The sequence below is a fragment of the Apaloderma vittatum genome, unplaced genomic scaffold (genome assembly GCF_000703405.1).
Source record: "Apaloderma vittatum isolate BGI_N311 unplaced genomic scaffold, ASM70340v1 scaffold32463, whole genome shotgun sequence".
NCBI classification, from domain to species: domain Eukaryota; kingdom Metazoa; phylum Chordata; class Aves; order Trogoniformes; family Trogonidae; genus Apaloderma; species Apaloderma vittatum.
In genome coordinates, this window is record NW_009706936.1 from 1 (window position 1) to 11,704 (window position 11,704).

Genomic DNA, 11,704 nt, shown 5'->3' on the forward strand with positions numbered 1-11,704 from the left:
GCAACCTGATCTGGTTAAAGATGTTCCTGCTTCCTGCTGGGGGATTGGATTGAATGACCTCTAACTGTCCCTTCCATCCCCACACATTCTGTGATTCTGTGTCCATTAAATCTACTGTCCTTGACAGGACAAGAAATGTTACTGATCTAACTTGAAACCTCCTGCTTTAGAAATAGTAATGAAAAAAATCCTACAGTTAAAGGAAATTGTTGGTATGTTGAACTTCAAACGTGTGTGTCACAGATTTCTGACCAGCATATTGCTGACTTGCAACCAACGTGTATAAAATTTAGAACACGGTGCATTTCTAAGGGAGTAGAAGTTCGCAATGAATTGCTGCTGTTCCTGATTATCGTTCCAGTGTTAACTAACTAAGGCCAAGCTTTTGAGCCAACGTGGAGGGAACACAGTGTTAGCTAAAGTTTCTGAGAGGATTGACTTGGTTTAACACAGCGATTAATTCGATTGACTTTTTTCACAGCTGCTTCTATCTTCTGCACTTCTCTCTTCTAACCAGAATCTCTGTCTGGTTGGGGTTGTTTGGGCAATTTCTTTATACAGAATCAGTTTCAGAACATCACTTCAAAGTGTTTATAATTATTCTTTGACAATGGTGCTTCCTTTTGTAAATGTGATTCTGGTAGCTAAAATTCATTACTTGCATATCTTCTTAATGGTATCGCTATTTTTTGCCCATTTATAGGTGTATTTTAAATAAAACGTGTTTTCTCTTTTGGAACAGCTTTTACCTGCCAAAAAGTTTTGGGAACCTGATGATTCAGCAAAAGATGGACAAAAAGGGATATTCCTTGGTGATGAGTGGAGAGAGACTGCATGGGGAACTCCTCGTAAGTGATCAATGTATATGTATTGAAAAATCAGGCATATTTACCAAATTTTATTTCAAAGTCAATTAATATTATAAATTTTTAGTTGTTTATTAAATTTTATTTTCCTTTAATTGTGAAAATGTATACTGCACCGGTGATTGTGTGCCAATAACGCTTTTTGAAACTGGGATTTGTGATTTTTTTTTTTAATTTGATTTTGTTCTTGTTTGATATCGCCTTTGTAATGAAATGCAAAAACATTACAAATTGTATTTAGAAAAATACAATAGTTTTATTTATTTATTTGTTTGTTTTTAACAGACCATTCTATGTCCCAACCTATTATGGTACAGAGAAAGCCTGGACAGGGTTTTCATGGAAACAGTGAAGTAAATGCTGTATTGTCTCCACGATCAGAAAGTGGTGGCCTTGGAGTGAGCATGGTAGAATATGTGTTAAGTTCCTCTCCAGCTGATAAATTGGATTCCCGGTTTAGGAAAGGAGCTTTTGTAAGTAATGCAGTGTGTTGAGCTTGCCTAGTTACATAGTATGGTCTTACTGTCTGACATGGTTGTATTTTCTGCTCTGTTTGTCCATTTTCCTTTTTTACCTCTTCTCTTTAGAAAGAAGTGTGTAGTTGCCATCTGTCTTCCTTGGTTGGAGGGGCAGAAAGAGGGAAGTGGTTTGGGAATCTTGACTAAATAAATAGCTGTCTGAAAGTACTTTCCTAACATCTTTAAATAAAGATGGGGAAAAAATTGCAAATAGCTTAATTTAAAATGCGTGATGGGCTTTTTATTCTAGTTCTTCCTGTTCTATGTTTCCGTACGGGTTTGTTTTGTGCTAGATGTTTTAAGTGTAAAAAATAAAGTTTATTCATTTGAAGTGTTACTGCTTTAACAGCACGGCTATAGTTAAGGTTGAGTTAGCTCTTCCATTATAAATCTTGGCATTCCTTTTCACATTTTGGCAGTTATTAATTGCATGTGGTTGAAACTTGACGACCAAGTTACCCACCAAATGCAATTTCATTGAAAACAAACTGTTTGTATTGTTTACGTGCACTGTAGTGTAGAATTAGGTCACCTTGTGGTGCTCCTATTGTGTTCTGTTCAATATTCAGAATCAAACAGATTCTTTTTCCTCAGGGCACTAGAGATGCTGAAACAGATGGACCTGAGAAAGGAGATCAGAAAGGCAAGGCTTCTCCATTTGAGGAGGACAAAAACAGAGATCTTAAACAAGGAGATGATGAGGATGTTACTAAAATAAATGGCAGAGGTTTGCCAAATGGAATGGATGCCGATTGCAAAGATTTTAAGTAAGCTTTTAACTGTTTCTCAAGAAGACAAGCATGTCTCTTAAGGGCATTATTACAGTTCTGGTTTGTGTGTCAGCTTTAAACATTACCCAGCTGCAGACTGATTCTTCCTACCTCACATCCTCCCTTTCCCCCTGTGCCACATGTTTCTTAGGATGTCATTAAATGTGTGTGTCACTTCTCATGAGACAAATTCATCTTAATACAGGAATTATTCCAAGTAAATGGGTACCTTCAAAACGTGGTGAATTAAAGAGGGATGAAAACTTTAACCCTTTTAATTTCAAACTCAATTCCTTTCTCTCTCTACTTCTTTTTAATACTCTAGAACTTTTACATCTGATTCTTGTTATAGAGAGTAAGTCCTAAGAATTTTGATTTTCCTTCTAGTTTCGCTAGTGGGTACCACAGCCTAACGCAATTCTTTCTCCACAAAAGTCCTTGTAGAAGCCATTTATTTGACTACAGAGAAACAATGTATTTCCCTATTCCCAAAGTTACGTGTCACCTGTTCACAGTATAGAATGGGGTTGTGCTTTGATTGTTTGCTTAGGGAAAAAAAATTGGACCAAAGTGGAGCTTTTGAACTGTGAACTCCTATATGACAACACAACTAGCCTGGGGTTTTTTTCTAATACTAAACTGCATTTTAAATTGGGTATTTTTAAAGGACTAACACTTGTTTTTTAACTGACTGCGATGCATTTGTCACTGTCATACAGAAGAACTAACAAGATAAAAAAAAAAACCTAGAATGCGACTCATACATTTGGATTACTGTGATGAACGTGACCAAGTAGTTGTGATTTCATTAGTTCATAACTGAACAAGTATATTAAAATGCACATTTGAATCCCGTACGTAAGTATTTCCTACCCTTTAAAAAAAATGTATTTACCTGAGGCTAAGGAGGGATTTTTCAAGTCTATTGTTCAAGACATATTATTGAAAAGCATATAATACCAAGCGTATTAGAGAGCTCAAATTAGCTCCTTTCGGGTGCATGCTGCAGAACGCAATAAACAAAGCACAATAAACAAAGTAACCTTCAATAATGTAAGTGGAAAACGCAGAATAAATTTTGTTCTGCTTTTCTTTACCAGTGTCTGTTTCAATTTTGAAATAGTTGCTTGCGGAGTACCTTTTATATTATTTAAAGAGAGAAATGATTAAAAAAATACACAAGTGCAAAAAAGCATCCAAAGCCAGTAAACCTCTCAAAAAACTAAGGCTGTCTAATTTAACTGGGCCATATAAAGTGGTGGTGTGAAGCCCTCCAAATAGAGGTTTATAATTGAAGTATTGACACAACTTTAACTATAGCAACGGAACAGCACCAGTATAAGGAGCAACTTACATTAGGTAAACATAAGTATTAACAAAAAAAAACTTTGTCCTGTCCTCCTCCTTGTATTATTTTATTGTACTTACAGCTTTTTTTAAACTAAAATATGTACTGAAATAACTGCCTTTTTTCCTTTTGTTCTTCACTTTGTTGATACTGTATGTCACTTGGGAAGAATAAGGAGTACTAAATGAATTCAAACTCAAGTTTTGTATGTTGAGCAGACACGATTGCTAGCGAGGATACTTAAATGGTAGCCAGTATGTTAGAAATTATCATCATCAGGTTGGTTGTTACATTAAAAAAAACAAAACATGAGTGTAACTACTTTGTCTTCCAAGTATTTTGTCCCAAGTAATAGATCGTATGTTGAATAAACTCTCTAAAAGACTGCTTTCTAGCTGTTCAGTCTTCAGAGTCGGTATCAGCAAATACGAAAGTCCTAGCAGATTTAATCTTGTGCTTCAGTGAGGAACAGATTCTTTACCCTTGGAGCCCTGAAGAGGGAGGAGAACAGGTAGTACCCAGGCTGGCTCTACCCTAGAATTAGCAGCTTACTGCACCGGTCTGGCCGTGCGCTGCTGGGGTAAAGGTAGTTTCATCCTGCCAGATGGTATTTTATATTTGAGCCAAGTTTTTTACAAAACCAAGCAAACTTGTCTGGAAGTTGTATGTTTCCTGAGAAACGATACGTAATTACCGAGTTCTGCCATTAACACACAGATTCCGTCACACAACTCCTGCCAGGTAGTCGACATAGGTTTTTGCCAGTAATATTCAGTTGTCTAAACAGCGTGGCCTGACACAGAATGTGCGTTACCACCCCAAATGAAGTTTCCCTAAATCTAACCAAATACAGGCACGGAAACGTGTTTAGGATGCGCATCTGTTAACATCTTGCTTCAGGTGTTTGTCTGTAGGTGTTTATAGGTGCACAGAAATTCCCCTGAAGTCAGTGGGGATGTAGTCCATACAGCTGGCTGAGACGAGAGGATAATTCAACTTTTACTATAAACACATAGTGGTGGGTCAGCTGTGTTTCTTTCTTGGGTCTGTCAGTAGTATTGGTGAGGTTTTCATCCCCTCTGCTGGGAATTTTAAATACTAGTGCACCTAGAGATGTGTAAGAATAGCTGTCGGCATCTCAATCCCCACCGGCCCTTTGTACCTGGAAAAAGGACTTTCAGGGGTTTGACATAGTAAAGGATTTCCAGCTCCACGTCTCTTGCCTCACAGTCAGCAGAAATCAAATGCCTGCGTTTTGCTTCATCCTAAAGATTTTCTTCTGGAACAACAGGCTGTATTTATTCCTGGGGAGACTGAAACGGAATCAGTAGGATGATATTAGGAACACTTTTTCCCCCTGTCCAGTCATGTGGTGTAGTGTAGTCTGTTACATGAGTTACGTAGGAAATGAAATGTTTCAGTCAAATTCTGAATTGAGCAGTTTATTGGTCCATTTTAGTTAAGGTGAAAAGATGTATTGTTTGCTTTTGAGATGTGAAAGATACTTGCTGTATTGTATGTTTGTCTTTTCCAGCTGAAGTTTTATGTCTCTCTCTTTTGGCATGAGGTGCACTTGGCAGTTTCCTTTTTTTCTCTTTTCTCTTTTTAATTTCTCTTTAATATGTCTTCTAATAATGCCTATCGCTTCCCAAGTGCTGTAAAGAGCTATCCCAAAAGCTGACCACGGTTCACTCCATTTCACTCGAAACAACCTCAAAGATTAGTTTGTTTTTCTCACAGTGGAGAGAGCTGTATAGTCTTAAAGTTCAGAAAAATAAATAAAATTATGCTTTGAAATGAAATGTGTCCTTTATCTTGAGCCATCAAAGCATGATGGTTAAAATCAGTCTGTCACTTCCCTTTGTAAAGTCTGTGAGTTCTTTTAAAAAGAGATCCTTTTAAAATAGAAATGCTGTGCTTTGTCCATGGACAGCTTTATTTAAGACTGAAGAGTCTGTCTTGAATTTCTTCTGAACAGTCGTACCCCTGGAAGTCGTCAAGCCTCCCCAACAGAAGTAGCTGAGCGCTTGGGCCCCAATCCCAGTAACACAGAGGGATTAGGTCCACTTCCCAATCCTACAGCCCACAAGCCCCTGGTAGAAGAATTTTCAAATCCAGAAAATCAGAATCTAGATGCCATGGAACAAGTTGGTCTCGATTCTCTACAGTTTGACTATCCTGGCAATCAGGTACAGATGGACTCTTCAGGAGCTACTGTAGGACTTTTTGACTACAATTCTCAGCAGCAGGTTAGTACTGGATTTGAAAACGTGCCAAACTGGTCCTTTAAGTTGTGCGTTATCCTCTTTGATAACCAGTCATTTAAGCATGTAATGCATTTAATTTTGTTTGTCTGTGACTTACTCAAAGGCAAATAAATGTATATTCAGTCTAGAAGAATATTGGTGCATGATTTTTTAGTTTTGTAACTTGTTAGGACGGAAGCGTGGTTTAATTTTTCTAAAAATTTTATTATTTTTTTATAAGTAAATCCTGATAGATTTTACTCCTGACTTTTGAAATGCATTTTTTTCTTTTTCTTTTTTTTTTTTCCCCCAATAGCTTTTCCAGAGGACTAATGCCCTGACTGTTCAACAGTTAACAGCAGCCCAGCAGCAGCAATACGCCCTGGCTGCGGCCCAGCAGCCGCACATAGGTGAGGTTTTTGTGAAGTGCAGCAGGCAGCACAAGTGGGGGTTTTGCTTTGCTGTAGCCCTTTTGGCGTTCCTCACAGTGTTCTAATTCAAATGGGTACTGACCAGTCGGCCCATTTTAGTGTTTCTCCTGAAAACTGCTCAGAAAGACTGCTTAAGACTGTCCTGTACTTAGTTTTCTGTTGTGTAATTTTTTTACCTACTTTGAACTGTCATATCAGAAAGAAATGATTATTTTTGCTTGCATAGTGCAGTAGTTGAATTTTAGTGGGAGTAAAAGTGAAAAAACTTTTTCTGCTCTAAGTTGTGATAGAGACGTTATTTATTATTTATTTACTAAAATAACAAAAATACGCAATTCTGTTACTCTGGCAGTTTAGTATTTTTTACAGTCCAGTTAAAAATCATAGTATAATGCCATTTTGAAATCAAACTTTTGTGCTTATTAATTCATTCTTCCTTGTCAATGGCACCTTTTAAAAAGACAGCTCTTTATTCTTGCGGGTATCTTCCTCTGTGATGAAATGAATTCTTTAGCGAGCATATTTTTACTGTCCCTTTAATTCAGTGAATTAATTTAAAGCACCAAATTCTTAGTGTCCTGGCAGCTCAACAAGGAGGCCGTATTTCAGCAACAACACTTTTATCTGGCGCTGTGGGGAAGCTGTGTGTTTAGGGTGAGGAAGGTTGGAATACACAGGGAAGCAATCCCTTATTTAAGCAAGGGGGCTCCTCAAATTCAGGTGCTGTAGGGCAGGTGTAAAGATTCCTGCTCTTCTACTCTCCACCACGAGGCCGCTGAGGCATGTGCACCGATCTCCTTCCTCTGGCTGGGAACAAGAGTTCTTAAGGTCAGGAGGATGGGCAACAGTAGGAAGCAGCATCTCCAGAGGGATGTGTCCGGGTTCTGCTCCCACGTGGGGACACTTTTCCCAGCCCACGTTTAGCTCGACTGCGAAGTGACAGGGACGGGCAGCCTGGAGGCAGAGGTGGCAGCTCGTCAGTGTGTTGCAGCTGACTGAGACAGTCTTAGAGCTGGGAGAGTGGCAGATTGAGACGGTTATGTGAGTCCCCAAGTCCTGACTTCTGCCCGTCTTTGACTTCTAAACTGCAGAGAAGCCCTGACTTTGCATGAAGTGCTGACCAGGCAATCCGCTGCCTCTTGCCCCTTTGAAATGCAGGCGCTTCTGATGTGCATATTGATAGAAATTTAGTGAGAAGCCTTCTATTTGGAAGGAGGAACGTAGTTTGATGTGCTGTGTTTGTTGAAATAGTTGCTGCCCCAGTGTTGGAGAAAGTGTGTGAACCTGACTCACAGGGGAAACTATGAGTAGCGATGCTTTGTTTGATAGACCGAGTCCCTTTAGTTATCTCTTTCTCTTACAATCCTTAGATGAAATTTGGATTCTTGAAAGCAAGATTAGCATCTCATAACTGGCTGTTTAAAAGCCAGGTATCCGATTTACACTATCTGGTTAGATTTTATTTTTTTCCTTCCTATTGTCATTGAAAAAATGAGATTTTTATCACTAGCAGCTCATTGATTCTATCTGGCTGCTTCACTAGATGATTTGTATGGTACAGATTCAGTTGCAAGGCTAATGCAACTTTCACATAGTTAAAGTTAGGTAAGGTAAATTCCACTTTGAACGATCCCTTCCATGTAAGAGTGGATAGACACTTCAGAAGAGAAATGTCCTTGGAGTCTGTAGATGCAGGAAAGCAAAGCTGTTAGGCCTTGGGATTAGTAAGAAAGGACTGGTGAGAAGACATGGAAGTGTTGATTTCTGTAATGGTGTACCTGCTCGTAGCAACTTCCAAAGTACAAGCAGTTCTGATTTTAACAGATATGCTTTGTGGTTTGATTAGTTTGAATATGATGATGCTTGCTAAGTATGCTAGCTATAATTAAACTCTGTTTATTACTGTAGCAGGCGTATTCTCAGCAGGCTTGGCTCCAGCTGCTTTTGTGCCAAACCCATACATTATCAGTGCTGCTCCTCCAGGTACTGACCCATACACTGCAGCTGGATTAGCTGCAGCAGCTACCCTAGCAGGTAACTGAACGCTTTCTAGTGTCTGTCTTTGATAATTTTACTGAATAAAATGGGGAAAAAAAAAAAAAAGCTGAAATCCATCCTTTTTAGTCTCTGTAAATGTATTTCTAGAAAGGAGATACTTGTAGGAAAATTAATATTTCAGTTTTTAAAATTTTCGCTCAAAGGTAACAGATTCAGTTTCTGTTATATATATGGATTCTGAGTATTTCTTTACACTGGACTTTTATATGCAACAATTGGGTTTCTTCTGTTCTAAAAATGTTTATCTTTTAAAAAGATTTCATCTGACATTAGAAGTAATATTTTCAAAAGATGATACAGCTAGCCTTTCCTTGAATATTTTTGCTCAGAGCATTGATTTTTCTAATTCCAGGTTTTCTCATTCTGCAGCATGCTGAAAGGCCCAGACAACAGATAAACCCCAAGCCCAGGAAAACCTCTTAAAAAGTTAATAGATACCGCTGTGAAACAACACTGCTGAGTATTCAAGTCTCAGCTAGTGCTCAGACCTGAGCGTCACATTTTGAAAAAAACCCTCTGTCTCCAGTTGGTGGCTTCACAGGAAAAGCAGTAGAAAGAACTAAAATACCCGAATGCGTTATGTGTACAATGCAGTGGTGTAGGGAGCTCCTTCTTCTGCGGGTTCTTTGTGGAGTTTTTATGGAACCTCTTTTATGGGAGAGGGAAATGTGCCCGCTCTGAAGTGTGTGACGCAGGGGGCAGGGGAGGCAGGAGCAATAGTTGTGTTGTCAGGCGAAGGAAACGGAGAGAGGAGGAAAAATAGATGACCAAAGCCTCAGTGCGTCGCTCTGGGGAGGATGAATTCTTTCGTTCTCTGATGTTCTGAAATGATCTTTTTTCCTCCATCTGTGGAAACTCATTTTGAGTGTTCTCTGGTATACAAGCTTTGATTACTTTAAAGTTTATTCTTTGTCACCCAAGTCTCAAAGAGTATTTTTTCATAGAGAAGATACGGCTTGATGTGAAGCTTTAACCTGTTTGTGTTTATGTATCGTTTTGGCTAATATGGAAATTAATTTGTTTTTAATACCAGTTTCCATTTGGACATTTAGAAGATAGTACAATGAGGGATGCTACAAACAGTGTAAACAATTATTTTAACTACAGATGGAATAATCAGCTTTTCTGGTTTTAGGTCCTGCTGTGGTTCCACCTCAGTATTATGGTGTTCCATGGGGGGTGTATCCAGCCAATTTATTTCAGCAGCAAGCTGCAGCAGCAAATACCACAGCAAATCAGCAAGCGGCTTCACAGGCACAACAGGGACAGCAACCGGTATGTTCTTCACAAAAAAATGTGCCTCTAAATCATTTTTTCAGTATATATGGGTCGGCTTCTGAAAGAAAATGATGTAATTCAGTTGTTGGGTTTTATCGAATAATGACTACTAAAATAATCTCGGTTTCCTTACTCTACTGATTATCATTGTCTTCAAAAATTCACTTACTGCTTGCTAAATATTCAACTTATTTTGCAGTCTCAATTTTTAAAATAAAAAGCATTAAAAATAGTTCCTTTAATCCAGGTTACTGTGCTGTTAAGTTTATGTCACTGTAAAGCTGCCTGTACAGTTATTCAAAAATTATTGTAAAGTTAAAAACGAATCTAGAAAGTGGATGAAGAAAAGGTGTTTTAGTATAGGGAAGGTGTTTTTTCTTTTAAGCTTGGGAAAAAAATGATCTGAATTTGTCTTGGTTAACTGAAAAATTGCATGGTACGCATTTTTCTTTGTCACTTCGAAAAGTAGGGAAATAATACCAGTAGTTTTGTTGTTTCATGGGGAGGAAGGATTGCCCTTCATGTTCTTATGTGACAGAATAATTGTATTACAACATCACCATGTAGCATGTTATTTTTGCCTTGGTAAATGAAAAGTAATAAATTGTTACAAGAACTTGTTGAAACTCCCATTTAAGTAATGTTTTAAAAAATGCTCATTTTCTGTTGTTACACCAGATACTTCTTAAAACTGTTACGTGATCTTTCAGTTTAAACAAATGGCCTTTTTCCGCAAAGGAGAGACAAATCTTACAATGATCTTATGCTTGAATGAATGTAAATATTTTACTATTTTTTTTAACTAGCCATATAGTTAATTCTAGTGCCATTCGTATTTAATACGAGAAGTTCTTCACAGACAAAGTTACCATGAAGTTCCAGAGTAGCTTCATCGCTGTTTTAGTTATTAGGTGGATCTTTCCTCCTACTTAGCATTGTTATCAGGGAACTGCGTTGATCACTGAAGGTGTATCAGCCCTCCAGGGCTTCCTTACTTCCTCTGCAAAATAAATGACTAAATTATGCAAATCACATGTAAGATACTGTCTGAGGATGTATCGTAAGTAATAGTTTTCTCTTATTTTGGACCTGGAAAAGATTGTTTTAACCACAAGGAATAGAGTAATTGCAGGTGTTTAAATTGCTTCTCAGTCGGATTCCCAGAGATACGCTGTGAGAACAAAATAAAATAAACTTGAGTTGTGTGGCAATGGAGTGTTACGTGAATTCTTAAAACTTAGTGAGTGCATTTTTTACAGCAGTTGGCAGTGTAGTGTTAATTATTTAGATGAGCTTATACAAGCTCTGAAGTATTCAGCCTTACATCATTCAATTGCCTGAAAAATGGTGTAAACAAATGCATTTATCAAGGAAGGACAGGTGTTCAGTTAATAATGCCGATCATAAATGTATCACTTAGTGATTTTCTTCCTTACTTACATACTCGTTTCTGCTGATGAAACATACATCAGTTCTGCTGTCTGGAGCAGGGCAGATATTTGATTGTCACTTGTCAACGAAATAGTTTATGCCTTTTATTCTTTGTATGTGTATATCCTTAAAAGTAATGAAGTAGAGTGTTCCCAAAATGAAAAATCAGAGCTGAGTGGCCTCAAATACGCAAAGCAACTCTTCTAGACCTTTTTTTAGCATATGATGGGCTTGCTTTCTTACCTTTTAAAGGGAAAGTGTTGTACTGGTCTTTTCCAGGTTCTGCGTGCTGGAGCAACTCAGCGCCCCCTTACTCCCAACCAGGGGCAGCAAGGGCAGCAGGCAGAGTCACTCGCAGCAGCTGCGGCGGCAAATCCAGCTTTGGCTTTCGGTCAAGGTCTTGCTACGGGCATGCCAGGTACGTGTGTTATGGGCGGATTAAGAGAACCACTGAAAATTAAAATGATGTTCTTAGGCAAGAGATTCACTATCAGTCCTGTGAGTTTCTAATAAGTTGGTTATAATTGAGTTTTATGTAGTTCAATGTTGGATTAACTTGGAGCACAAGAAGTTCCTCTAGCATTTTTTTTATTTGGAACGTTTTCTCTGTGTTGTTACAAATGTATGCCCAAGGAGTATCATAGGTTTTTGTGGGATAATTCCATATATAATGAAGCAACTACATGCTTTCTTAAATGGTCATGAGTTGTCTGGTTACTCTGATGCAAGAGAGTGGTCATTCTGGTGTTGGGTTGATG

General features: G+C 38.2%; 1 protein-coding gene across 1 annotated transcript; it reads left to right on the forward strand.

Annotated features, from left to right (window-relative positions):
- Nucleotides 1-740: 740 nt before the first annotated feature.
- Nucleotides 741-11,364, forward strand: LOC104271348 (pumilio homolog 2-like; the record flags this gene model as incomplete). The annotated part of the gene is made up of 8 exons (XM_009865983.1): nt 741-848; nt 1,152-1,339; nt 1,979-2,151; nt 5,481-5,751; nt 6,065-6,158; nt 8,088-8,213; nt 9,373-9,512; nt 11,226-11,364. Coding segments are annotated over exons 2-8 (1,123 nt in total), but the record flags the coding sequence as incomplete, so codon positions are not given.
- Between the last annotated feature and the right edge of the window lie 340 nt (nt 11,365-11,704).